The 27,149-nt window shown below is 41.7% G+C and overlaps 1 protein-coding gene across 4 annotated transcripts in view; it reads right to left on the reverse strand.

Moving 5' to 3' along the window:
• Positions 1–27,149, reverse strand: part of LOC121282937 (serine/threonine-protein phosphatase 2A 55 kDa regulatory subunit B gamma isoform) — a 339,135-nt gene that overhangs the window by 183,184 nt on the left and 128,802 nt on the right. The window contains exons 1-2 of one of the 4 annotated variants that reach the window (XM_041196789.1): positions 26,868–26,960; positions 20,125–20,297 (exon numbers count right to left, since the gene is read on the reverse strand). The exons of 1 other annotated variant lie outside the window; for it this stretch is intronic. In XM_041196789.1, coding sequence (XP_041052723.1) covers positions 20,125–20,158 — 34 coding nt within the window. In that variant the 5' untranslated portion in view covers positions 20,159–20,297; positions 26,868–26,960. Of the gene's footprint in view, positions 1–20,124; positions 20,298–26,867; positions 27,017–27,149 lie in introns of those variants that run through there. 2 more of the 4 variants (XM_041196781.1, XM_041196771.1) reach the window with 2 other exon arrangements.

Below are 27,149 nucleotides of genomic sequence, written 5' to 3' on the forward strand. Positions count from 1 at the left end.
ATTCCCCATTAACTGGTGTCATCTGGTTAGTCATATAACACACTGTAGAATGCAGAAGAAGTGACACTACTGCACTATCGGAAGATTGGGGAACCAAAGGGGAATATAAGTTAATAGTATAAATAATTCAAAATCTAATATTTCAACAGATACAAAAGAACAAAAAATATTCATGTTTCTCATCAGGGCAATTTTTCAAGAATCTAGCATTATCAACATTTCTACATCTGGAAAACAGTAGGAAGAAGTAGTTGAATATTTCAACAGTCTACAACAGTTAGTGGAATTTAGCTGTGGGAATTGAGCTTGTTCTAGCAAACGCAGGCTCTTATTAATATCCAATCTTTTACTCAAAATATGACAAGATTTTATCATCTATTACTCCTAAATAGATAATATTTTCCAATGACTGTCACCCGCTGAAAATCTTCACTCTTCTGTTTATGGAGAGCTGTGTCTAAATATGTTTGACATATGTACTGTAAAGTTGGTAGAAATAGTACATAAATAAGCTAATGTGTTTGACTTGTCAAAGAAGAGATAGATCTTATGAGAATGGAGAGATAGCAAAAAGAGACTCCACTTCATTAAATAAAAAGAAACTACGATATATATAAATTATTTCAGCTAAGAGTCTTGAATGGATCAATAGTATTCTAACATCAGATCGCTTACAGAGTATCAAAACCAATTTTTAAACTGCTGACTATAAAAGCAAAGGTACAAATTATATATTGAACAATTATCTACTCTGAATAAATAATGAATTTTCTGTTGGCAAAATAGATTTAGCACAGGGGAAGAAGCAAAATCTGTTCATCCTTAATTCTAAAAAACTGGGAAAATTTGAGCACCCAGATCTAGGAGCGAGGAACACAGGAACAAGAGTAGACTATTCAAACCCCCCAATCAGCTCTGCCGTTGCATTGGATTGTAGCTGATCTCCACCTAACTTCAGAATTCTTGATAATCACCCATGACAAAAATCTAATCAATTTCAGTCTTGAAAGTTCTGATCTTCGCAGTGTCCACAGTCTTTTGGGGGAAGAGAATCCCAGGTTTCTACAAAGCTGTGTGTGAAAAAGTACTCCTTGACCGTACTCAACTAGACTGCACTTGCGAAACCCAAAACATCTGTTAGAAGTGATTTCATGATTGGGCAGCACTTGCTAAACAATCCTGAGTGTGGTAATAACTACAACAACAATGGATTTAAGATAATCAGTCGAGCTTGTAACCTGTCTAATTTACACTTGCTAGAAGTGACATACATTGATACACAGGGACCCATTCCCTGCAAACAAAAGGAATAGGTTCAATAAAAGCAAGATATTGCGCATGCTGGAAATCTGAAATAAAAATCAGAAAATACCGGAAGAACTCAGCAGGTCTGGCAGCATCTGTGGAGAGAGAAACAGAGTTAATGTTTTGAATCCTTATGACTCTGAAGAAGAATCAGATGGGCTTGAAACATTAACCGTGTTTCCCTCTTGACAGATCCTGCCAGACCTGCTGAGTTTTTCCACGATTATGTTCAAGCCTTGTGCCATTTTGGAATTACCTGGGAGCTTGGAAAGCCTGCCAGTCCCCAATGCTTTCTCCATGGCAATGCCTTAGCCAAGCAGAGTAGGCTTCCCAACCAGTCAGCACCCTTTTCGCCTGTAGCATAATTCATGCAACCATTTGAAATTTGGAATTCTTGCATTTATCCTGATGAGTACAAGATGAAAAGCTTCGTCAATATGCCTCTCCATTCAGCATTTGTATTTCCTTTTACTCTTTTCTGATTTCAGTTGTGGTTTTCTATATTTCTTCCAGCCCTCTGGATGACCACTTTCCATGGTATTTCTTTAAATTCTATACTTCCTTTAACTTTATGCTGCAAATTACCTCAAACAATGGGCAGAATTTAATGCCCTCCCCAAGGCAAGTTTGATGACGTGGGTGCATTTAAATCGGGCAGGGGGGATGGTGGATGGGCACCCCACTACCTTCCCATTTCTGTCTTGATTACATCTAGGGTGGGAAGGCTCGTGGATAGCCTCCCTACCCCACTTCCATATGAAGTCCTTGAGTGGGTAATTAATGCCCAATTAAGAGTCTCGTACTGCCATCACTGGTATTCAACCGGCAGCAGGCCATACAGGGAACCTGAAAGGTTTGTCGCGCTTGAAGGCTCCTGGGGATGGGGGGCCTGGGGATGGGGGTCCCTCATTGTCAGGCACTAAGTGCCTGATCAAGGGACCTGGCATCAGGAAGGGTGCAGGGTCACCGGAAGTCACACCCCTGCCCTTCTGCTGATCACCATCCCGCGATGCCCCCGCCTCCAATCCCGTCCTCACTCACATGTGGCCTGGGATCCCTCTCTGCCACTGGCACTTGCTCCAATGCACAGCTCTTGGGGTCCTTGATCCCATGGAAGGCCTGCTGCAGTCCATTTATGTGCTTGATTGGCTTTTAATATGGTGGGCCTTCCCCAAAGGAGGCAATGTGGGGCTTTTGCTGGCTCTACAGCCAGCAGGTGAGACTCCTGTTGCCTACATTTAATACTGCCCATTGATCTCAAAAGGTGCGTAAAAAGGACAGGGTAGCATTTAATCCAAAGAACAAATTATTTTAGCTAAAGAACCAACCAAGCCTATTAAATTTGCTCCATTTAGAGTGCAAGACACTGCCCCAGCATTTGTAGCAAGTAAAATGTCTGAAGGCTTCCTGAAAGAGAGGGACAATGAACCACCTAGATAGGGTAGGTGTGGTAAGGTAGAATGAAAGATCTTTCTTTTATATAGAGCCTTTTAGGTAATCAGGAAGTTCTGAACCTCTTCATAGCCAATAAATTATTTCTGAGGTAGAGTCATCATTGTTTTGTGGGCGAACAGAGAGCCAACATGGATTTGTGCAGGAAACAGTCCTTGTCTTAATGAATTCAAACTTATTGGAGTTTTTTTTGAAGGAAGCTACAGACCAAGCTGACAACAGAAATTCTATGAAAATTCGATGTTTTGATCTCATCAAGGCTTTTGATAGCATGCCGCACAAGTGTACAAGATACAAAGGCTGGGAATAGGAGGAAGGTTTCGGAGGCAGACTTAAAATTCAGAAGGAGTTGCAACACCATGGGAAGACGTTGCCACTCAATGCTGCGAATGATAAACCTGAGTGATTTGGGATAGAAACAAAGCAACTTTTCAGATCACAACAAATTGGGGAGGGGGGATTCCAATAATAAAGAGGCAAATCAAATACAAAAGAATAAAAGAGAGTTTGAGCTGACTGGTGCCAAATTGGAATAATGCAACATCATGGAATAAGGGAAGGGAAATAAATATAGTGGAAATACAGGCATCAGCTGTTCCTCGATTCGAGAGTGACATCTACTCAGTCATGTATAACCTCGAGGGCGACCATTAACTTTTAAAAAGAAATGTGAACTCCGTGTTATTAACTGAAAGAATTATGCCACAAGTTTTCACATTTTAACAAACACTCTTATTTAACAAGATTAAACAAAGTAAGCATAATTTAACACTATATTTCATCAACACTTATTCCTTAAATCCAAAAATCTCAACTGGTCACTTGGTTCCATTCTTACTTCTACCCAAAAGTTCCCCTCTACTTTGCAGTGTCCTGAGAGTTCTTTCACTTCCCCTGGAGACAAAGTATTCCAGGGCTCTTAGGAATTCATTTTAATTCTCCTCAGTGTTACAGTTGTTCTCCGAGGTCTGCAATTTCTTGGCATCCTTCCACTAGCTTTCAGCCAGGCAACTTTTCAACTCTCCTTAAGCACCTCACAATTGTGGACAACCCAGCTCAAACATGGACTTCACTGCTTTCTTACTTTATATCTGCAGCTCCTGCCAGCTCTCTCTCTCTCCCTCTGCCGATTTCCAAGCCGTTCCAGCTCCAGATACAAACTGTCCATGTCTGTGAGGAACACACAGATAAACCAAAAACAAAACAGGTACCTGCAGCCTATCCCCATGGCAATGTGACATCCCTGGGATGTCCCAGGTAGAGATTTTGACTAATTAGCTCCTCCTTTCAAAATATGTCCTTTGATCTGAAAAGCATTTGGATACTTTTAATACTTTCCTTTGTTTACTTGTTGATTTCCAACCTTTCGTTAATCTAGGAAATTACATTAACAATTTATACCTCAAATGGGGACAACTGCAGTCTTACCACCCTTTCTTAGCTTTTAATGGAGTCAAAGGACCATTCCATTGCTTATTGTTTTCATACTTCTAAATCTAACATCATTAACTAAACACAGGCCACCCTTCAAATTACAATCACTTTAAGTCTGTTTACCAACCTCCCAAACCAGGTGCTTCTCTTATCTTATTTTAAAAACTCAAACCCCACCCCCTGCCCCTGCCAAAAATTATTCCTAAAACATATGAAATCAGGGCATTAGGCATTTTCACAACAGTCTCCTTTCGCAACAGTGGCTGAATGGGCCAATTCTCAACCCGCAGATCTTTAGGCGCACAGGGCAGGATGTCCCACAAGATAGTGGGATCTGGGGAGCAGGATTTGCTTCCTTTTCAATTCCCTCTCTGCCCCAACCCTGCCTCATCATTAAGGCGTTGGGGCTCTCAGCGTGATACAACTTGATGGACAAGTCGTCACCATTTTGACCACTTGTTAGGAAGCTCCCCCAAGACATTAAAGTCAATGCTGCCATGTTTCAAAGAGAACTTCAGAGTGTCTTTGAAGCATTTTCTTTGACCTCCCCAGAATTCTGGTCATTTGGGAGTTGAGAGATCAGGACCTGGCAGGGAAATGGTTTTTGGCCATCCAGGCACAGTGGCCAGTCCCTCAGAATATAATGGGAATACAAACAAAATAGATATATGTTACTGGACACAACACAGGAGAAAATGCTGATGTGTTTCTGGAATACACATCAAAGCCAGCAGCACACTGTGCAGCAGTACTAAGGCAAAGCTACACAGATCCAAGGATGTACAGCACAAATCACAAGAGCCAATCATGAGTCTGTCTGTACAAGGCACTAACATAGCTATAGTTTAACTGAATATACAATTCAATTTCAACAAGTTATCCAGGCACCAGAAGCAGGGCAGAAAAGGGCTACCACACTGACACCTTAATTAAGGCCCGGAACAAGAAGAGGCTCATGAGATTGTGACTGTTAATTCTGAAAAGGCTCAGCAGAGATATTTTCAAGCATTCAAGGTCCTTAAGGGCAGTTTCTTTATGCAGAGGGTGATGAACATATGGAAGGTACTGCCTCGGGAGCAAGACAGTATCAAACATTTAAAGGAGAATTTGAAAGATGTTTGAGTGGTGTGATTAGGTATTACTTTTTGGGCTAAACGATGCAGATTCTCTTTAAGTGCACTATTTTCCCATGTTCCTACATACATTCCCTGATGAACTTCCCATAGCTCCAACCATGTTTTATTGCAAACCTTCACTTGGTATAGAACTTGAATATTGCAGCAAAGAGAAACATGTTGCCGAAGAGTTTCATCTTCCACTCATCTAGACAGGCGCAAGAATGCCAAATTTCAAATGATCACAACAATTTATGCTACAGAGGAAAAATGTGCTGATTGGTTCACAAGTTGACTCTGATTGGCCGAGGTGTTGCCATGGGGAAAGCAACGGGGAACTATAGGCTCCCTAAAGTCCTTGGTAATTCCAAAAAGATGCAAGACCCCAGACTTAATCAGGACAGAGACGGGAAGGCAGCATAGTCCACAACCACCACCCTCCCACCTGATTTAAATGCCCCCGCCACCAAACACTCCTCTGGGGATGGCATTAAATTCCACTCAATGGGTGAAGTAATTTGCAGTATAAAGTTTAAGCAAATGCCCTACAAATACTATGAAGATTGATAATCCTGAGGACTGGAAAAAATATAGAAAAAATAATTGGACTCAGAAAATATTACACATTGCAAAAAGAAATACAAAGAAACTTGAAAATTGCTGAAAAGAGAGACATGTTGCCAAAGCTTTTCATCTTGCACTCATCAGGACAAATGCAAGAATGCCAAATTTCAAATGATTACAGCTACTTATACTTCAGGAGAAAAGGATGGAGAGTGTTTGGCAAGTTGACTGTGATTGGCCAAGGCTTGCCAAGGAGAAAGCAACAAAGAACTATAGGCTTCCCAAGCTCCCTGATAATTCCAAACTGCCACAAGGCTTGTACATGCTCATTTTGTTTGCAGGGAACAGGTCCTTATGTATGAATGTAGGTGACTTCTAGCAAGTGTAAATGAGCCATGTTACAAGCACAATGGATTATCTTAAATTGGATGTTAGTGTAGCTATTAGCACACTCAGAATTGTTCAGCAAGTGCTGCCCAATTGCACAATCATATCTAACAGCCGTTTTGTTTTGGTTTTACAAGTGCAGGCTGGTACAGTCAAGAAATAATTTTTCTCACAAAGCTTTGTAGAAATCTAAGATTCTCTTCCCCAAAAAGACTGTAGACACTGGGACAATCAGAACTCTCAAGACTGAGATCGAATAGATTTTTGTTTGGAAAGATTATCAAGAACTCTGCAGTTGAGGTACAGATCAGCTTTGATCTAATTTAATGGCGGAGCAGGCTGGAGGGCGTGAATGGCCGATAACTGTTCCTAACACTCACCCCTAGATCTGGGTGCACAAATTTTCACAGTCGGAATTGAGGGTAAATGGAATTTTCTTGTTCCCCTTTGCTAAAGTTATTTTGCCAGCGAAAAATTCATTATTTATTCAAAGTAGATATTTGTTCAATTTATAATACGTAACTTTGCTTTTATAGTCAGTTAAAAATTGTTTTTTCAATTCTACAAATGATCTGATGTTAGAATACTATTGATCCATTCAGGAGTCTTAACAGAAATAGTTTATATATATCATAGCTCCTTTTTATTTCATAAAGCGGAGTGTGTTGCTCACATTTTCTTTTTGCTATCTCTCCGTTTTCATAAGGTCTCACTCTTCTTGGACATGTCCAACCTATTATCTTATTTACATATTTTTTCTGCCAACTTTACAGTCACATACGTCAAACATGTTTTGACAGCCCTCCATAAACAGGACAATGAACAGTTTCATTGGGTGGCTGTCATTGGAACATATTATTTAAGAGTAATAGATGATCAAATCTGGTCATATTTTGAGTAAAAGACTGGATATTAATCAAATGTAAAAACCTATGTTTGCTAGAACAAGATCAATTCCTTTTGCTTAGTAACTAAATTCCTCTCACATGTGCAAGATGAACATCTTTGGCAACATGTCTCTCTTTTCAGCAATTTTTATTACGCTTCTGGAAGCACTTTGGGACATTTTCTAAAAAAGAATATTAAAGCACAATATAACTAAGTTAGTGCATCTCTACTAAATAGAAATTGAATTGCAATAGAAGGAACTTACACAAAAAGCAATTTTCACACCATTCTCACATACCCTCAATGTTATGTCCATAGGTTTACTGCACCGCAAATGATATACATTAATGGTTTCACAATGGTGTACAAGGAATAACAGATTCCTCATATAAGCAATAATAAATTCTTCCAAGATGAATAAGAAAAACTTAAAATGCTTTTGGTATACCAAGTATTCAAATGTTTCAAAGTTCTCTAATTATATCAACCATAGAATTTAAATTAGTTTTAACTCTAATTTTCAGCAAAATCTGAAGGGACATTGAAATGAACACTAAAATATAGCTTAAATTCTACACCTGAGCTCCTAATTAAAGCTTTACAGACAATTATTCTCTGATTTTACCAAGATTACCAATTTAGGGACAATTGCAACCAATTCTGGACAATTTTGCTCTGCATTCCCAACTGGATCGAGACTGTCCAAACTCTCAACAGTCACAAGGCTTCATAAAAGCCAGAGGCTAAGACCAGTGCCTGGGAACTGTACTACCATGTCTCTTTCAGTATTATACCTGTAGGTTAAGTCAACATAATTGGCATGAAAATCAGAAGCTTTCACATGATGATGATGTCTTGCAACACAAACCTAGAAGATGCAGCCCCAGGCACAAAATGTCTTGCAAAAGATAAATTACGCCATTCCTCTTAATCTCTGAGTCACTAAATTCCATGGCTTGATCATTCATATTTTACTGCATGGTTACGATTAAAATAAGAAAACAAAAGGTTTTTATTTCATATGGTAGTTCATTGGTGCTTTAAAGTATATGCTATTAAATTAACTGTCAATGCCCTTTATCAGAATCAAACACTAAACCTTTTTCAAACTTTTATAACTTTCTGCTGTTAAAACACTCAACTTTGAAAGATCAACTGAAGTCTTCCAACCTCTTCAGAAACTCCTTATGATTAAGGTAAGACTTTAAAGCGAAGCTCCCCTATAAGTTGCTTTGCTGAAAACCCCTGCTGAGATTCATGCCCTAGGTCTTTTTGAAGACATAGTATTTTTCTATGTAACATACAGCCTAAGGCAGAAAGTTATAGTCCACTAGTAAACAGTTTCTGATTCACTGAGAGAAAGATGCATCCATTTAGTGTTTATTTATGCTCTAAGCTTATTCATCAGCACAATATCATTATCATAACACTGAATAAACCTGGGCATAAAACAACATCAAACATCATATTCACATCAGTTATATAGCATGTGGGGGCAAGAAGGGCGTTGACATGAGCACATTAGTCAATTTTGCTTCGGTACTGTGCACCAGCAATATTGGGATTTGATGGCCAAATCCAAATACCCTCATGTCTTCAAAGACCGCATTGTGCATCAATTTACAAAACCTCTGCTTTAAAATATTTCAATAAGTCCCACTCCAAATGACATGACCATTAATAACTAATCAAGCTATCCCCTTCAGCACCTTAGATCGTATCCCCCTTCTTTAGGGGAACTAGTAACGAGCAATAAATGCTGGCTAGAAAAGATTTATTTAATTCAAGTAGCCAGAACTCAGGAATGTTATTAATTGCCAGGCTTTATTTACTCAGACGAAAATCAGACTCCAAGTTGTTTCTTGCCATGGTGAATAATCACAAAAAGGAGACAATACTCTGGAGTTCATCTGCTAAGGTTTTATGAAGGGGTTCCTCCTCCTTAAGGCACTAAGAGGGTGTTGGTGACCATGAACTTCCATTGAATTGGCCATGATTATTCTTGGGAAAGTACTGCAGTGGTTTGCCATTGCCTTCTGCAATATGGCTGACCGGGAAACTCTCCTGTTATTATTGTCTGCCATCAGGCATATTGAAAGGAAATACAGGCTGATAATCAACCTGTTTGACCATATTATGAATGCACTAAAGGAGCTTCCTGCCTAAAACCCATAAGAAATTAAATTGGGCTTTGCTCTTCAATTCAGCCCGCTGTGTCTGTCATGGTCCTCTAAAGGAATAATTCACCTCATGCCACTCCCTGGCCTTTTCCCCGTAGCCCTGGATTGTTGTCCCTGTTTCAAATAATGATCCAATTCCCTTTTGAAAGCCTCAGTTGACCCTGCCTCCATCTACTGCACTCCTAGGCAATGTGTTCCAGGTCCTAACCATTTGCTAAGACACTATGATAAAATTTTCCTCATGTCACCATTGCTTCTTTTGCTAATTACCCCAAGTCTACAAAAGTTAGTTAGCTACATCCAGCTAATCAGAATGTGTAAATCTTTATTGTCTTAAAAGGATAATGCAAAATTAAGCTAATCCTTGAACTTGAGCACCTTTTTGACATGATTGACACTTAAAGATCAGCTTCTTTATGCTGAGTCCCAATCTGTTTTTCTCTCCCTTGAAGGAATCTGTTACTTCATTTACTTCAAGTCTTTTCCTCTTTCATTTGCTTCTATTTTCATTCCTCAAGTTCAAGGGTTAGCCACATTTTGTGTTGTCCTTTTACAACAATAAAGATTCACACATTCTGATTAGTTGGATGTAGCTAACTAACTTTTGTAGATTTAGGGTAATTAGCAAAAGAAGCAATGGTGACATGAGGATAATCTTATCACACAGCAAGTGGTTAGGACCTGGAGTGCATTGCCTAGGAATGCAGTAGATGGAGGCAGGGTCAATTGAGGCTTTCAGAAGGGGATTGGATTGTTATTGGAAACAGGGACAACAATCCAGGGCTATGGGGAGAAGGCCAGGAAGTGGCATGAGGTGAATTACTCCTTTAGAGGACCATGACAGTGTGGTGAATTGAAGAGCAAAGCCGGATTAATTTCTTATGGGCTTTAGGCAGGAAGCTCCTTCAGTGCATTCTTAAAGTGGCCAAACAGGTTGATTGTCAGTCTGTCAATCTTTTCAATATGCCTGATGGCACATTCCCAAACACATAATGAATTCTCTTTAAATTATGTTCTAGCCTTTGCCTCAATAGCCATTTATCACATAGTCCAATAGCCCTCAGTAACAAAATCTTCCTTCTCCCCTTCCCCTTGGTCCTTTCAGTGAGAATCTTTGGCCTCCACTCCCTCGTTCCCTATTCGCGCATCAGTGGAAATGGTCTTTGACACAGTGAAGTCCCCTGGTTTCACTCATCCATTTACTGGCAGTTCCTCAAACAGCACTGCTCCCTCTCACTGTGTGGTTGCTGTGTTCCTACCCCAGATTTTTCAGAGATGCTGGGCCCCATATCCACCCACCTTCATGCCCCAGTCTCCCTCTCTTTTTCCAGCCCCTTGTCATAAGGCAATGTCGCATTATTTTTTCAAAATATGATTTTCAACCTTCAACTAACTGGAAATTTTACAATTTGAACTGAGACAAATACTTAAAAATGCAAGGCCACACTCCAAGGTGAACAGGAGACACAAATCACCCCAAAGAGAGAGAGAGACATTTTCTATAATCCATACACCCATTGAAACTCCTAACTGTCTAAGGAAGAGACATTAAAAATGCAAAGTACTGGATATTGAAACAATGGCTGCCAAAAACATACACACCCAAAACCTCTTGGAAATACACAATGGGTGAAGTATCTCAAGGCAAGGCGACCAGGCCACTTGACAGAGATTGCAAGTGACACAGGAGTTGTCATGAAAGTCTTCAGTAGAGGAAATAGGCTGTGCGTAGCTCTCTCTCTCTCTTTTGGAATTTCAAGTGTCACCCAGTTCAAGGAGTCAACTCTACCAGAAATCTACCAACAAACTGAGATCTCATAATAATTGCAATATTTTCTACAGCTGACCACATCCAAGAAACCAGCTAACCTAAATCAGCTGCAACATATAAAATCTATGTCTCAAAGATAATCAAAGGACACAACTCTACCCCCCACCACCCCCCCAACACACACACACACACACACACACACACACACACACACACACACACACACACACACACACACACACACACACACACACACACACACACACACACACACACACACACACACACACACACACACACACACACACACACACACACACACACACACACACACACACACACACACCTTAAACCAGCTTATATTTCACCCCTTCCTTGGATTCACCTAGTTCTGTTGAAGGGTCATGAGGACTCGAAACATCAACTCTTTTCTTCTCCGTCGATGCTGCCAGACCTGCTGAGTTTTTCCAGGTAATTCTGTTTTTGTTTTGGTCTATATTCTTTTACCTTTTTTACTGGACTCTAACTCCCCTTATTTCTGATACGTGTGTGTGTGTGTGTGTGTGTGTGTGTGTGTGTATGAACGCGAATGACTGCATGGGGGCTGCATGTTTGACATCGAGTTATTATTTTTCTTCAGGTTTATTGATTAATACATTGATGTTTCTTTGACTCAAGAAAACCTTGTGTGATTGGCTTCTTATTGCTCACAGCTTATATGCATTCTGATTTGGAAAAGACATATCCTCATGAAAATTGTGACCAACCAAAGCGGCTAAATAGAAGGGAGCCTGTTCACTCCTCCTCACCTGGCTGTAACACCCTATCAAACCTCAATACCACCAAACCCCCCTCCTTCCCCAGCCCCTCTCAACCTCCATTCTGCAGTCTCCCCTTCTCCCTGCAAGCTCCCATCTTCTAACCCACAGTTGTCTCTCTCTCTCTTTCCTGACCTGTTTTGACCACTGACACTCTCTTCGCACTGCCTCAATCCCAAATCATTTCATCTTCATCTCAAACCCAATCTCCCCAACTCCTAATCTCCAATTATTCCCCTGGAACTCAGCCCCAGCACTGCCTTCATGCCTCTCAGGTAATTCGCCATCAGTTGTTCCTGTTATCGGTTACTTCTTTAATTGGTCAGTGGATGGCAGTAAGGAATTTAAAGGGTAAAGCTCTCCCGAGTTGCTAGCGGCAGTACTCAACAATCTCATGTCCTGATCCAGAAAACTCATGGGCAACTCATGAGGGTCAAGTTAACATGTTTTTCCAATAGCAAGAGAAGCCACAGCACTGTCACACAGTGCTTAGTACTGACATGAGTTCAAACTATCTTAAGAAATTCAGGAACATTAATATTTATATGACGGATTGTGACTGCATTTTTAAAACTAGCATCTTCAATTATTCTATTTTTATCTCCCATTCATTCCAATCTTATTCCTGCAAAGTAAATATTGTTCTAAACAGCTGTCACATCGGCTTAATTATAATTTAGGGCAGGTAAACAAATGGTTATTAAAATAGGTACTTGATTAGAACTAGTAATTATATTGTTACTGCAGGCTACAATGCTGGAAATACAGGCAAGATCAAATAATTACATAACCAGATATTTCTGGTCACTAAAGCTTTCCATTTAGCACATTTTCAATTCAACATTTTATGATGATGCAAAATAAACGACGCATTGGTTGCTCTTTACAAAATACATAAACTTTTGTGGCAGAGGAAAATAAACAGAGCAGGGCAGTAAGATTTGTGCTGAATTACTCTAGCAAAATGGCCAACACAGACATAATGAGCTGAAGGGTCTCTTAACTTGCAATAATCTTCTATGGCTCTGTAATTGCTTCTAGTACCTTGTATGCTTTACAATGCAAAAACATAAAATTTCAAACTTCAGGTGACTGTCTGATGATTAACTCATTCGCTATGGAGTACAGCTGTGAAATTAAAAGCTGCAATTTTCAGGTTGATTGCATTTATCTTATTTCCAGCACCTAGGTGATGGCAGTGGGGGGAAAACAAAATGGGTTTATAGAATTGATAGCATCAAGTGCTTCTTTTTGTTTTAAATGCCCATTTACTGCAGTACTTCCTGCTAAAGCCCCTCAAATTGCTCTTGGATTCATAGTTTTTTTTTCATGTCTCGGAACAATTGCTGTAGCTAGAGCTTTCAAGATTGCCTAATTGGATCAATAAACTGAAAAAAAGAGTCATATTTGCATTTACTGTTACCAAAGTAATACGTCTAAATCAGTGAAGAAAGATTTAATCAAGGAAAGCTGCATAAATAACGGGCAATCACCGTGGAAACTTTGCGCTGGCACAAACCTGGCCAAATAGCAAGGTAACCAATCTCCACAAACCTGCAGTAAAATTAGGTGAATGAGACAGAAATAAAAATGCTCAATCATCATTAATATAAGGTCCTTCACAGTAATGGAGTGATGCAGTATAGCCGTTGCACTCTTATTTGCCTTGTTGTAACCAAATCTTTTAGGCAAGTTCATCTCTTGCCCGTTTTGTGTCAGAAAGGCTCAAGTATACACAATGTATAGAAAAAAGAAGCGTTGGTTACACAATGAGAAGGTGATAAATCTTAAAACCAATCTCGACCAAGCTTTTGGTCATCCATCCTAATGTGTCTTTCTATGGCTCTGTGTCAAATTGTGTTTGTCACTCCTGTGAATCAGTTTAGGATGTTTAACTATGGTAGTGTTATACAATGCAAGTTGTTGCTACCGCAGCTATGTGAGTGCTTTTTCAAATCTTGACGGTTGGATGGGTAAGGGTTAAAAACTGGCATTATCCAATGTAATCCATTTTAAATATGCTGCCTGCAGATTATCTGTGAAAAGATGCTCACGCTGAGGTGTAGCCCTGAAATAAAAAAAAGGGGCAAAACCATAATTGTGATTTGGAAGAACGAAAAGTAAGACCATAAGACATAGGAGCAGAAATGAGGCCATTCGGCCCATCGAGTCTGCTCCGCCATTCAATCATGGCTGATATATTTCTCAACCCCATTCTCCCCGTAACCTTTGATTAGACCATAAGACATAGGAGCAGAAATTAGGCCATTCAGCCCAATAATTAACAATCAGGTGAGTAATGTTATTTCAAGGAAATATTTTTATTATTTCCATCAGATTTCCAAATTGAGTATAGCGAAAATTTGAAACTGAACAGAATTCCTGTTATACTTACCTATAAACTCCAGCCTTTTAGCATAATGTTTCCATTTATTTTTACACCCATCACATTTACGGCTATTTAAGTGAGATTGATATATTTTTGGCCATGTTCTACTAAATGAGAGAACACAATGGGAATGGAGTCAATATTAGTTTTGTTCAGTGTCCAAAACCATCTCAGTCATGTCAGCAACATCAGGTTCCAGACGTGAAAGGCAGTGTCAGGTGTACTGTCAGAATGATGAGCTGCAAGTTCTTTACACCATGGATTAAGATATTCACCATTAAAGCACCGAAAAGGCCTCTATTGCTAGGATTTGACAGCAGTATTAGCATCAGGTTTGTTCATGCACAACATCTTGTATAGGAAAGGTTCCCACGTAAGCTAATGTTGGTGCATTACATCTTATCGATGAAACTTGTCACCAAGGTGCCGTGTAATGTCTTAAATTGGCTGTCTTCAGTTTAATCTCGTATCTGGTTGAAAGAGGAGCATTCAAGGAAACTGCACAAACCCTGCACAGCAGCCTTAACAAAGCATTTCACAATCACCATGAATGTTGAAAAAGGTACAGAATTCAAGTGCACATTCCTACATAAAAAGGGCATTAACTACAGCGTCTGCTGATAACAGGCCAGTTACTGCAGCGAGTGACCCCATTTAAATTGACAATGCAAGCCCACTGTTACAAGAACGCTGGATCTGAAGAGTTTGAAATGTTATCTTTAGGTACATGAGGTCTTGTGGTGAAGTGTCAGTGTCCCTACCTCTGGGCCAGAAGCTCCAGGATCCAGTGCCACACCAGGACCTGTTGGCCATGGAAGTAGTGCTCGTGACGTGGTTCAATGGCTGATAATCAGCCTAGAAATCTTTCCACCAACTCCCCACTATTCCCCAAAAAGGGGGGAAAAAAGCATGCGAGAGGGTATGCTTTTAAAAAGTGGGTACATGAACACCAACATTTTAAACTTTAAAAGCAAGGAGGTACATTCTGCTATTTCAGGTGCAGTATTTCACTGAAACAGGAATGTAAGTGTGAAGCAAAGAGATATTGTCACTTCATCCTGAACTACAAACATTCAAATACAATACCTCATCATCTTCAATCCAGAAATATTTAACTTTACTGAAGGATGAATAAATGTGTCATTGTCACATGATACAAGGGTGTTTAGCCTGAAGCAAGCCATCTTTTTTCACACAAAGGCAAAACACTGCAGATTATGGAAATGTGTGATATAAAACTGAAAATGCTGGAAATACTCAGCAGGCCAGGCAGCAACTGCAGAGTTAGAAACAGAGTTAATGTTTCAGGATGCTAACCTTCCATCAGAACTGGAAAATGTTACAGGTCCACTAAATTTTAAGCAAGCACATAGGCAGGGAAAGCTGAAAAGGAAGAGGAAAAATGAAGGTCTGTGATACAGAAGACAGGAGAGAGTAAATGAAAAGCAGAATCATTATGAGCACCCGCTTTCCAGAAAAAAAACATAGTAGTATTTATGGTCTGAAATTTTTTAACTTTATGTTGAGTCCAGAAGGTTGCAAAGTGCCCAACTGAAAGGTGGGAGCTGAGGGTAGAGTTAAACGGCAGTGACAAAAGCTCAGGGTTGCACGTGCAGTCCAAACAGAGGTGTTCAGCAAAGCAAATCACCCAGCCTGCGTTTGGTGTCTCTGACTAAGAGGAGACCACATCCTGAACAGTGAATACAGTATACTGAACTGAGGAGGAAGACAAGCAAATCACCATTTCATCTGGAAGGAGCGTCTGGGGCCCTGGAAGGTAGAAATGTAAAAGGCAGATGTTTCATTTTGTTGCATAGGAAGGTGTTGTGAGAAAGGGAGTGAGTGCTGGGTTGATTGAAGAGCAGACCAGGATGTTATGGAGGAAACATTTTACATTGAACCGGGGATCGTGGCATTGCAGTAATGTTTCTTGACCAATAAAATCCGGAGGCCTGGACTGATGCTCCAGAGGGGCGAGTTCAAACCTCAACGCAGCAGCTGGGGGCATTTAAACTTAATTAATAAATCTGGAATAAAATGCTAGTCTCATTTATAATAATCATTAAACTACCAGATTCTCATAAAAACCCATCTGGTTTTTTTTATAGGAGAGGAAATCTGCCATCCATACCCAGTTTAGTCGACAAGTGGCTTCAGTCCACAGCAATGTGGCTGACCCTTAACTGCCATCTGAAGTGGCCTAGCAAGCCACTCAGTTATATCAAACCCCTAAAGGATTAAAGCACCATGGGTATACCTACACCACATGGACTGCCGTGGTTCTCAAGGGCAATTAGGGATGGACAATAATTGCTGGCTTTGCCAGTGAGGCACACATCCCAAGGATGAATTTTTAAAAAAGCATTTTGGAATGCTGAAAAAGGTCTGGGAGGTGCGATTGGCGGTAATCAAGATAACTGTGGGAGGCAGTGGGCTTGCAGTAGGTACTGATTGATAGTCTATTCCCAGAAATGGGGCTCATGTCCAGGAAAAGCAGGAACGATTTGGAGATTGATAATATGAAGGTGAGGAAGGGTTTCAAATTTGAAGCAAAGATAGATGAAAGTTTTCCATCTCAACAAGAACAGGAAATGGTACCGAAAGAGTCATCAACACACCAGAAGAAGAGATGGGAGGGGTCCTGAGCAAGACCAACTTTAATTTTCTCATTTTTCAGACCAAACCACCTCTTTATCTACCATGGCTGCCTAGTCTCCAACCCATCAACCCCAACAGGAGAGCCCTTCAGTGGAGAACAACCAGGTCCAATCCACCACCATCCTCATCTGCCTGGCTGAACTCGTCTTTTTACATTGAAGAACTTCTCCTTGGATTCCTCTCACTTCCTCCAAGTAAAAAGATCTTTCTCTAGCAACCTGTCTGGGTCCTGGCTATGATGTCTTTTCAAAGGATAAATCAAGCATTTGTTGTTCCAGTCTTTCTCAGGTCACCCCCTCACCATTTTTTCCTTTACATTCTAGTTTGAATTGATGCCACTTCCTGCTCTTACCCCAAACCATAAATTTTCATCAACCTTTCTTCAAATTTCTATCCCTCCCCCTCCTTCACATGGTCCATCTCTGACTCTTCCTTTCCTTGACTCTCTAGCTCCATTTCTTTCCGGATGAAGCTCAATGGAAGTTCGATACACAGCATCCCACCTTTTGATTAGATACTTTACAAACACTGAGTTTAACAATTTGAGATCACAGCCATTGCTCTTGAATTCTACCCATCACAGACCTTTCCTTTGGTTCCTTATTCTCTGCAATTGGTTAAATTCCCATCCTTGTTTTCAAATCCTTCCAGGGTCTTGTCTCTGCCTATCTCTGTAATTTCCTCCAGTCCCACAACTCTGATGTGCACTCCTCTAATTCTGGCCTCTTGCACATCCCTGATTTTAATCACTTCACCATTGGTGGCTATGACTTCAGTTGCCTAGGCCCCAAGCTCAGGAATACCCTCCCTACCCCATTCCATCTCTCCACTTCCTCTTTTAAAAAGCTACTTAAAACTACTCTTTGACCAAGCTTCTAGTCATCTGACTTAATACCTCCTTTTGTGGCGTCATACTTGTGTTATAATGCTCCTATGAAGTGCCTTGGAATGTTTTATGTTAAAGGTGCTACATAAATACAAGTTGTTGCTTTTACATCTAGTTGTGTAAAAAGACTGCCAGCATGAAACATTAGCGCTGTTTGTCTCTGCACAGACACTTGTCCTACAGAGTATTCCCAGAAATGTTTTTGTTTACATTCCATTCTTTTCATAGTTGGATTATTAGTCAAGAGCAACCTGGGAAGGTCAATTCTGCTGCCACTTGTATAAATATGTAGGGCAGAATTTTTTCGCTCGACATGCTGGTGCGCACCCAACTCGCTTGAGCGTAAAATAACACGTGATGACATCGGGTGAATGTCCCAACGTTATCGTGCACTCGCACGATATTTCGGATGGCGGGCACACATGGGTCCCAGAGCCACTTCAGCCATTAATTAAAAGGCCAGTTAAGGCCTTTAAAAAGTCAATCGATCCTGATTTTTCATTGCTCTTGCAATTGCGCGTTTGTCACACAGGCAAAATGGGCAGGCAGCCAGCTGGCAATTTCAAGAACCTCATCCACGGGTGGGATAAAAGAGGTCAGCAGCATTGCCAGCGTGAGAAGTGAGGAGTTTGGTAGTTAGTTTGCTGCTGGTGACTTATTGGTCCTTGGCAGCTTCATCTCAGTTCGGGGCTTCTTTCTTAGCATTTCCAGGCTCCTTGGTGTCTCCAAGGGCCACAGAGAATTCAGACCATGTGGACCTTCCGTTACCCTGGTAATGGGGATTGTGGTCTCTGCAGTTGGCACCTCCTGAGGAGGAAGAGAGGGGCAGAAGGGAGAGGGGGCCAGGTGTCCCAATGCAGTTTTCAGGGGGAAACCTGTGGGAAGTGAGGAGCAGGCACAGGAGGCGAAGGACCAGCTGGCAGTCCAAGGAAGGAGGGACCACAGAAGACACCACTATCCTGCTGCCAGAGTTTTCAGGCAGCGATTCAGCTACCTCAATATGTCTGAGGTGCAATGCTAAAGGAGGCTCCGCCTCTCAAGGGAGGCAGTGACCTCCATCTGTCAGATGATTGGGTGTGAGATCAGCTCCGACTGCCTGGGTGGACAGCCTATGCCAGTGGCTCTGAAGGTCACAGAGGCCCTTAACTTCTATGCATCCGGCTCTTTCCAGGGGTGAGTGGGGGGAATCTGTGTGGAGTCTCCCAATCAGCTGTTCATAGTTGCGTCAAGCTGGAGGTGAAAGCACCAAGCTGAGGCTGAGCGGGATGCCTGGGGGGTGGGGGGGGAGCAGCCAGTTCCACAGCTGGCATCTCCCCAGTTGCCACAGCCTCAATAGATGTCACAGTCACTGACAGAGGGGAAGGGGAGCTGCTACCATTATCCAGAGTGCCTCAAGATAACAGGCAGCTTGAGCGCCAACGTGAGGTTGCTCTGACTTTCCTGCTCACCGTTAATGGGCAGGCATCTAGCTGGGATACTGGATGCCTCATCCATCTCCCACACAGACATGGACACTGACACTGACCACCTGAGGTCGGTGCCTATGTGAGGGCTTGCAGGTCCAAGCGCAACCCCAGGAACCCGATTCTGTTCCTGGAGCTGCCTCTCCATGACAGTCGCCATTCTCTCAATGGAGGAGGCAGTATGCTCGGCCATGAGGGCCAACGCAGTGCTGTTGTTCGGCATGGACTCCTCCATAACAGAGACGAGGGCACGCATACCCTCATGGATCTCCACCAGATCCTCTTACACATCTCGCTGGACATCCAGCATTTGCCACCTAACGGCCAACTCCAGAGGCTCATCATCAGCCTTTGACTGAGCATCGTTCTGGTCTCCAGCAACCCTCCGACTGCCGGTGCCCTGGGCACTCTCTGCCTCCGCCTGCACCTCAAGCTAGTGTTAAGGACACTCACCACTGCGCACCGACATTCTAACACCGAAGACCTAACACCCGCCCAGGTGCTGATATCTGCACTGGTGCCTGGTTCAGAGTGTGGATGTGACAGAGAGGCATCTGGAACCTAGCGGGCCTCTGGCATCAGGGGTGGTTCTTAGAGGTCCTGCGGTTGGATGCGTGGTGGTAAACCAAAGGGAGAACAACGACATGTCATTAGTTTAAGTCATCATACTGTCACAATGCATGCCAGGCACCCTGGAGACCATGGAGATCTGCATCATGGTGCCATTGTCTTTCAATGATCAGTGGGGAATCCAGATTTTTGGCTCCCAATGATGAGGCTACACAAGAATGTTTGCACCATCTGAAACTCTCACCTCTGTGCACTGCACTCTTATCTTGGTCTGACATCCTAGCATCTCCACGGCCGGTTGACCGAGGTGGATAGCGCTTCTCCAGCTCCAAGGTGTCCTGATCTGGTTAGGATTAGGAGGTTAGCGGGGCCTCCACCAGTCCGCGACCTTTCGATGCTGTTATGGGCCGTCTTCTCCTGAAAGGACAGAGGAGCATTGATTAGTCCACTCTCTACCTGCAGCACCATTGCAGCCTGGTCAACCCCAATTGAGGAACACCTTGCAGGGCACATCCGAGATGTGGCCCTCGAGCCGCAAGGCACCCAGTCCAAGCAGCCAGCACTCGCCCCCTTAGCCAGCTCCAGCATCATTGACAATTTGGCACTCAGACTCTAACACCCCTGAGCTCCACGGGGGAACGGCCAGTCCTAAACACTTCAACACACTGATCCATGCCAACATAGTACTCACCCTTCCTGAGCACAGCAGGTTGTTAAACCTCTTCCAGTACTGGACCCAGGTGCGCCGCACAACATCATGGCTGCTGACCAGCACTGCCACATCCTCCCAAGCTCTTTTTATTAAGTGCAGTGGCCTCCTCCTTCCATCCCTGGGGACAAGGGTGTCCCTCCCGACAGCCACCTCCTCCTGGAGGACCGCGAGGCACTCATCCGAAAACCAGAGGGACAGAGAGGAGTGCCCACCCGACATGCCCTCCCACCTGGCATAATCTTTAATCTCCTGCTGACAACACCGAAGATGTGTTCATTGCCAGCAGCCTTGCAGGGCCCAGCTGTGCCAGTTTTAAACCGGTTGCCAGGTCGCCATTGGACCCGGCGACCGACAGGCTCCCGCCTCCGCCCGCACCTTCCTGACCAAATCGGGAGCCGCCATTCATGCTCCGCAGGCCTTAATTGGCCAGCCAGTGTGAAATCACGGGCAGCGGCCTGTTTCATGGCTGCTCCAGAATCCATTGACCGCGACCGCACACCAAACTCAAAATCCTACCCACAATGATCTGTAGTGACCTCCACAGAGCTTGGATAATAAAATCAACATGAAAAGTGAAGATGAGGCAAGAAACAAAACTACTCATCAACCAGTAAGTTGTTGACTTTCCAGATCCACTGATCAATAAATCATTGAAGCCCTTAAGACTATAGTGTAGCAAGTGCTCACTGAATTGTAATTCATATCGATGGAAAGGATTAAGCCCATAAGATTAACAACTAATGTTAGAAATCTATGGGTAAGTTAAAAGTTGAGGGAAACTTCATACGTATAATGGAATAGATTTCAAACCCAGGCAGGCAGAGGTTTCCATGTTACTTTATAAAGGGGTCCAATCAATGGATGTTATTCATGAGCTTCCAGAAGTCACAAGATTAAATTCCTCATAAGAGACTATTAGCTAAAGTTGAAGCGCATGGAACTGAAGGTAAATTATTAACTTGGGTCAGGAAATCAGCTGTGCAAAAAAAGAGCGAGTGACTAGGGATAATAAGCAGATACTCTAATTCACAGTATGTGACATGTAAGGATCTATGCTGAGGCCTCAACTGTTTACTATATTCATTCAGGACTTAGCGAACGGGGTAGGAAGCCACATATTCAAATTTACTCAAGACACCAAGATAGGCAATATTGTAAGCTGTGCAGAAGGAAGCATAAAATTACCAAGATATATTGATGGATTAAATGAGTGGGCACAAGTGTGGCAAATGGATTTTAATATAGGCTGCTGAACCGAAGAAGGATCAAACTTTCTAAACTGTGAAAAGCTACAGACAGTGGAGGTCCAAAGAGATGTGGGATCCAGGTATATAAATCATTAAAATATCATAAATAGGTATAGAAAATAAACAAAAAGGCTTATCAAATATTGGCCTTTCTATCCAGAGGATTAGAATATAAGGGGGTAGAATATTTCAGCTACACAAGCCTTGGTTCGACCACACCTGTTGCAAGCAGTTCCAGGCACTGCACCTTAGGAAGGAAATATTGGTCTTGGAAGGACTGCAACCTAGATTCACTAGAATGATACCGGGACACCAAGGATTAAGCTACATGATGACATTACATAAATTAGGATCGTGTTCCCTGGAATGTGGAGGTTAAGGAGTGATTTGATTGAAGCTTAAGATATCAAGTAGAGCAGATAATACAGACAGAAACCATTTCAGTGCTTGAAGGGTATAGGACTAAGGGACATAATCTAAAAATTATTGGTGTGCCTTTCAGGAGTAAAATTAGGAAACGCTAACTCCAGGTATTAAGTGAAATAAGGTAAAGTATATGGTTTAGATCACTAATAAGCCATGATCTCACTAAATGGCAGAACAAACTCAAGAGACTAAATAGCCTACTCTTGTTCCTATGCCCTTAATTGGACTCCCCATGGTTCAGTGGATGATTCTAGATGGTCAGTGGCAGTGTGCCTATTATTAGAGTGAGTGAAGAGAATAGGAAACCAAAGAAAATAAAAATCAGCAGCTAAATTACACTTCCAATGGCCACCCAATATCCCTTGCTGGAATTGTGGACATGCTGAATACCAGGTTAAAGTTGAGAGAATAGGCGGGCTGTTTAACTTTAAGAACCCATCACTTTCCAGGCTTACAAAGGAAGGACTGCTTCAGGTAGATATAAAAAAGGACTGCAACCAACACCGACAGAGCTGGCATCTACTAGCCATTGTTGTATTCAGGAAAAAAAGGTATCTTTCCTCATCACCAAATGTAGGTCCCTTCTTGGGAGGCCACCAAGCAAAAAGTGAATTCTATCCTGGAGCATACTTTCCACCAGGAGTAACAAGGAACACTGGTTGACTTTTTCCTACCCTCTCCAAGGAACAGCTAAAGTACCTGAACTGCAGCAATGATGGAGATCAGTTAACAACACAGATCATGCATTGAGGCTCAGGGTTACACCAACATACTTAACCATTAAGAAAACTGGCAAGTCACATTAGCGAATTTGAGTGAACACATGCTGGATCATTGCATCAAACTATTTCTTCATTAGATCGTTTAATCATATAAAAAACAATTTTGCATGATGTTGGAATATGGTTGCCCTTTTTATTTCATTTTGTTCCTGTGATAAATTTCCATTGAAATATTGAAGTCAAGTCCTGCAGAGATCTCTGTCACTCATTGCAATGAGTATGCATTACTTGAAGGTGAGAATATTCCTATTGCCAGGCTCTTGTGCTAGTCTATGGCCTGTGACAAAAAGACAACTTACTGAGTAACTGCTCAAATAAAAACTGAGAAAGACACAGTGTGGCTTACATGCCATATACTACAGGATGCACCTACTTAGTGAAAAAATATCAACGTGGAGTGCATCACGATGACTTTTCACAAATCAATATGCATGAATTTACTGATATCTGAAATTGCAGGAGCGGTTCTTCAACTCTGCATCCAACTGTTGTGTCTTGAGGTAGTCAGTTGTACAGAAGGAGTAAATCACTGGAGTACTTATAGAGAGAGTTAAATTCAACACCTATGTCAAATTAATAATTCAACAAAACTGATCAACAATGGGACATGGCCTACAATGGCTTGTGCACTGCAGGAATTCATTATGGAGACTACTCCCAAGACATCCATTTTTATCAGATGAATACACTCCATTTACAGCATCTCAGGCTGGAAATTGAGATTATTCCTATTGAATCCTGAAACCAATAGCTCTGGTATTGAATTGGAAACATTAATGCAGTCAGTGCTGTTTATGACCCAATACTGTGATTTGCAAAGGGTTATAACCAAAAATGGCCAATTGCTTGTCTCAAGACACTGCTTGTATTCTAGGACGAAAAGCCAGCTAAGAAGCAGGCAGCATTGTAGGAAAATATTTCTCAGTACAGTGCTTTATTTATTTGGATGGCTATGACTTGGTACACTGCTGCTCAGGATACAAGGCATCATCGATTGTAACAACAGGCAAACAGTAATAATTCTCACTTTCAGTGAGGGTAACAGACCAGCATTCCACTTCATGTATTGAATACTAAGCAATACCTTAGACACTTCATGCTTGTTTTACCAGCCATTGAAGAAAAAAAAAATCGCTTTCAAAAATACACTATGGCAAATAAGAACACAAGCATCACAGCTGCATAAGCCCAAAAATAAATATTTCACATCTGTAGACAACAGAAGGAATACAAACAATACCAATTCCCAATCATTGGTTAGGGATTCTGTACACTGCAATGGTTGTAAAACTGATGTTTTCTGTAGTGAAAGGCTTGAACAGAATCTAAAAATTCCCACTCACATTATTGGTAAAGTCAAAAACCCAGTGCCGCTCAAATTTACATCCATGTTCCATCTCTATTACTACAATGAGGCAATGTAACACAGTAGTTCTTGTACACTTCATTAAGCACAGCACTACCAAAGGACCCATGTTGCAACTATTTATTTGGACAGCTGATAGTTTTTTCCCCCATAAGAAGAGAGAAATTGAGGTATTTTGGTCCAATAAAAATCTTTATTTAAAAAAAATCTGTAGCTCATTCACAAACAGGATTATTTGCTCCATCATAAGGTTACAAAGAAAATTGACATTGATATGACAGTTTGACTAACTAGATATCAAAACTATCCATGCCAGGCCAATTTCATTGTAAATCTCATCTAACCCTGCAACCTGTGCCTCCCCCCACCCTGCCCCCTCAAATCTCTGTTCCTCTGACTCTAGCCTGTTACATATCGTTCGCTCACTTTACCCTACCATTGGTGACCATGCCTTTAGCCATCTCTATTCCGTGCTCTGGAACTTCCTTCCTAAATGTTTCCACTCTTCTCTCTCTCTCTCCACCCCCCCTCCCCCCCAAACCCGCACCCCTTTTAAAGCTCTTGTTAAAGCTCATCACTTTTACCAACCCTCCAACTATCTCCTTCTTTGGTTTCCTTTCTTAAATCATGCATCTGTGATGCTCTTTGGTGATTTTTTTTTCTCTAAGGTACTATTAAAAGGTATGTTTTAATGTTATATACTAATTTTCCCAATCAAATAATCCCATTACAATTGCATACTTTGAAGCCATGCCTCTGAATGACTTTATAAACTGGGGCCATATCTGTTGAATAGCTGACCATGTGATGTGTCTGGCTACATAAAGCAGCATTTAAGTGTTTTTCTCCCTTCCCAAGCTGCAATGCAGTGGCACACAATTCAGAACACATAGGCAAAGGATTCTGTTTCTGAGCAAACCAATAAAAAGAACCCCAGTGTTCCTTTAATATAAGAGAAGCAGAGATGCAATAACTCATTTATTAACACAAAAGTAAGAGTCTGTACGCTAACTGTTAACCCCCAGAATCCTAAATCCAAATTAATGAAGATTGCTTCCTACAAAACTTGGACTGGACCATGACTCCATTCCCAACTCTACATTTAAAATGCCTTTTTGATGGAGAGACAGAGGGCTCTGATGCACACTTCATTAAATTACCTTTTCCCAGCTTCTTAACATTTACTGCATCCCACATGCTGTTTCATGTCAAAAAGAGCACTAGCAAGTAATTTCTCACCTAAGGTTTCAATCCATACTTCTCTCAGGCTGGCCACTGGGGGCAGAAGGGTTACATACATACGAAATAGGAGCAGATGCAGGCCATTCGGCCCCTCAAGCCTGCTCCACCATTCACTAAGATCATGGCTGATCTGTTTGTGTTTCAAATTCCACATTCCCATCTACCACCAATAACCTTTGATTCCCTTGCCTAACAAGAATCTATTTGCCTTAAAAATATTCAATGACCCTGTTTCCCCGGTCTTCTGAGGCAGAGTGACCTCAATCTCCCTTCTACTCCGTGAAAAGAACCCCCCAGCACGTTTCACCTCTCCGTAATGGCACAACAGAGATCAAAAACTCTCCACGTGTGAAACCTTGTTCACCATTCAATTAAGCGAGTCTCAATATACAATGCCACCACACACGACACCACTGCCTTTTGGGTCATTCAATGCAAGATGATAATGCATAGCATGTTTGCAGCAAATTTGCACAATCAGAAAACAAAAACAGCTTTTTTTTTTGACACTGAAGCAGCCCTGTTGCACATCTGCAAGGCAACAATTTTGTATTTCAACATTTCACATCATTTTCTGGAACATGCCACAAGCGCCACAAAACAAGTCATACACTGAAATGCTGCAGTCTTGAAAATCTCTAGTTATGTTCTGCTGGAGCCAGACCCTTTCCTGTGTGTGGAACCAACCAAAATGAATAAAAGGTACAATCAAATTGTGAAAGTGGAGAAGGATCTTTCATGTGGGCCAAAACACTGGCATTTAGACTTTTGCAGATTGAGAGATTAAGAAAAAAATCTCTAGCATGTACACATTTTCAAGTTTGCCATTGGGAGGAACTGTTCCTGCTCTTAGTTTTTTTTCCCCCAGAATAAAGGATGAGGCCACATCTCAAATGATTATATATATATATTTTTAACACCCTTAAACTGAAACCGGGAGGAAGCCAATATTACTTCCAATCATTGTTTATTTCAAAGCTCATTTTTTTCGTTACATAGCCCAGAACATGCGTAAACCTTCACACTTGGGAACGTACTTGAAGAAAAACTGCTGACTCATTACTTCATTTCTGACCTGATAAGGTATTCGAGGCATGACTTCGCTCATTCTGCTGCAATTCTCTCAGATTTCAGCAAAGCACTTACACACATTCTAAATTACCACCTGAAGTGGAGATGATGGGAAGGGATTTTATTTTGAAGAAACAATACCTTCTGTCACATAGTTATGGTCTCGGAGAAAGCTGTTGTTGATTTTTCGTGTATCAATGTCCTCGCCCATTGACAGCAGGATTAGTCGGCATGCCGAACCGCAGTGGACTAAAAGAAGCAGGAGAGGTCGTCACAACAGCAGCATCCATACTCCCACTGCCTAGCAGAGGTGGAGAAAGGCGAGGGGTGTGGAGCACAGCATAATGTAGTTCAGTGATGCAACACAGCTTTACAAAAAGGAAAGAGAGAGAGAGAGAGGGGTGGGGGGGGGAAGGTGGGGAG

Source organism: Carcharodon carcharias, chromosome 1 (assembly GCF_017639515.1).
Source record: "Carcharodon carcharias isolate sCarCar2 chromosome 1, sCarCar2.pri, whole genome shotgun sequence".
In the NCBI taxonomy this organism is placed as follows: domain Eukaryota; kingdom Metazoa; phylum Chordata; class Chondrichthyes; order Lamniformes; family Lamnidae; genus Carcharodon; species Carcharodon carcharias.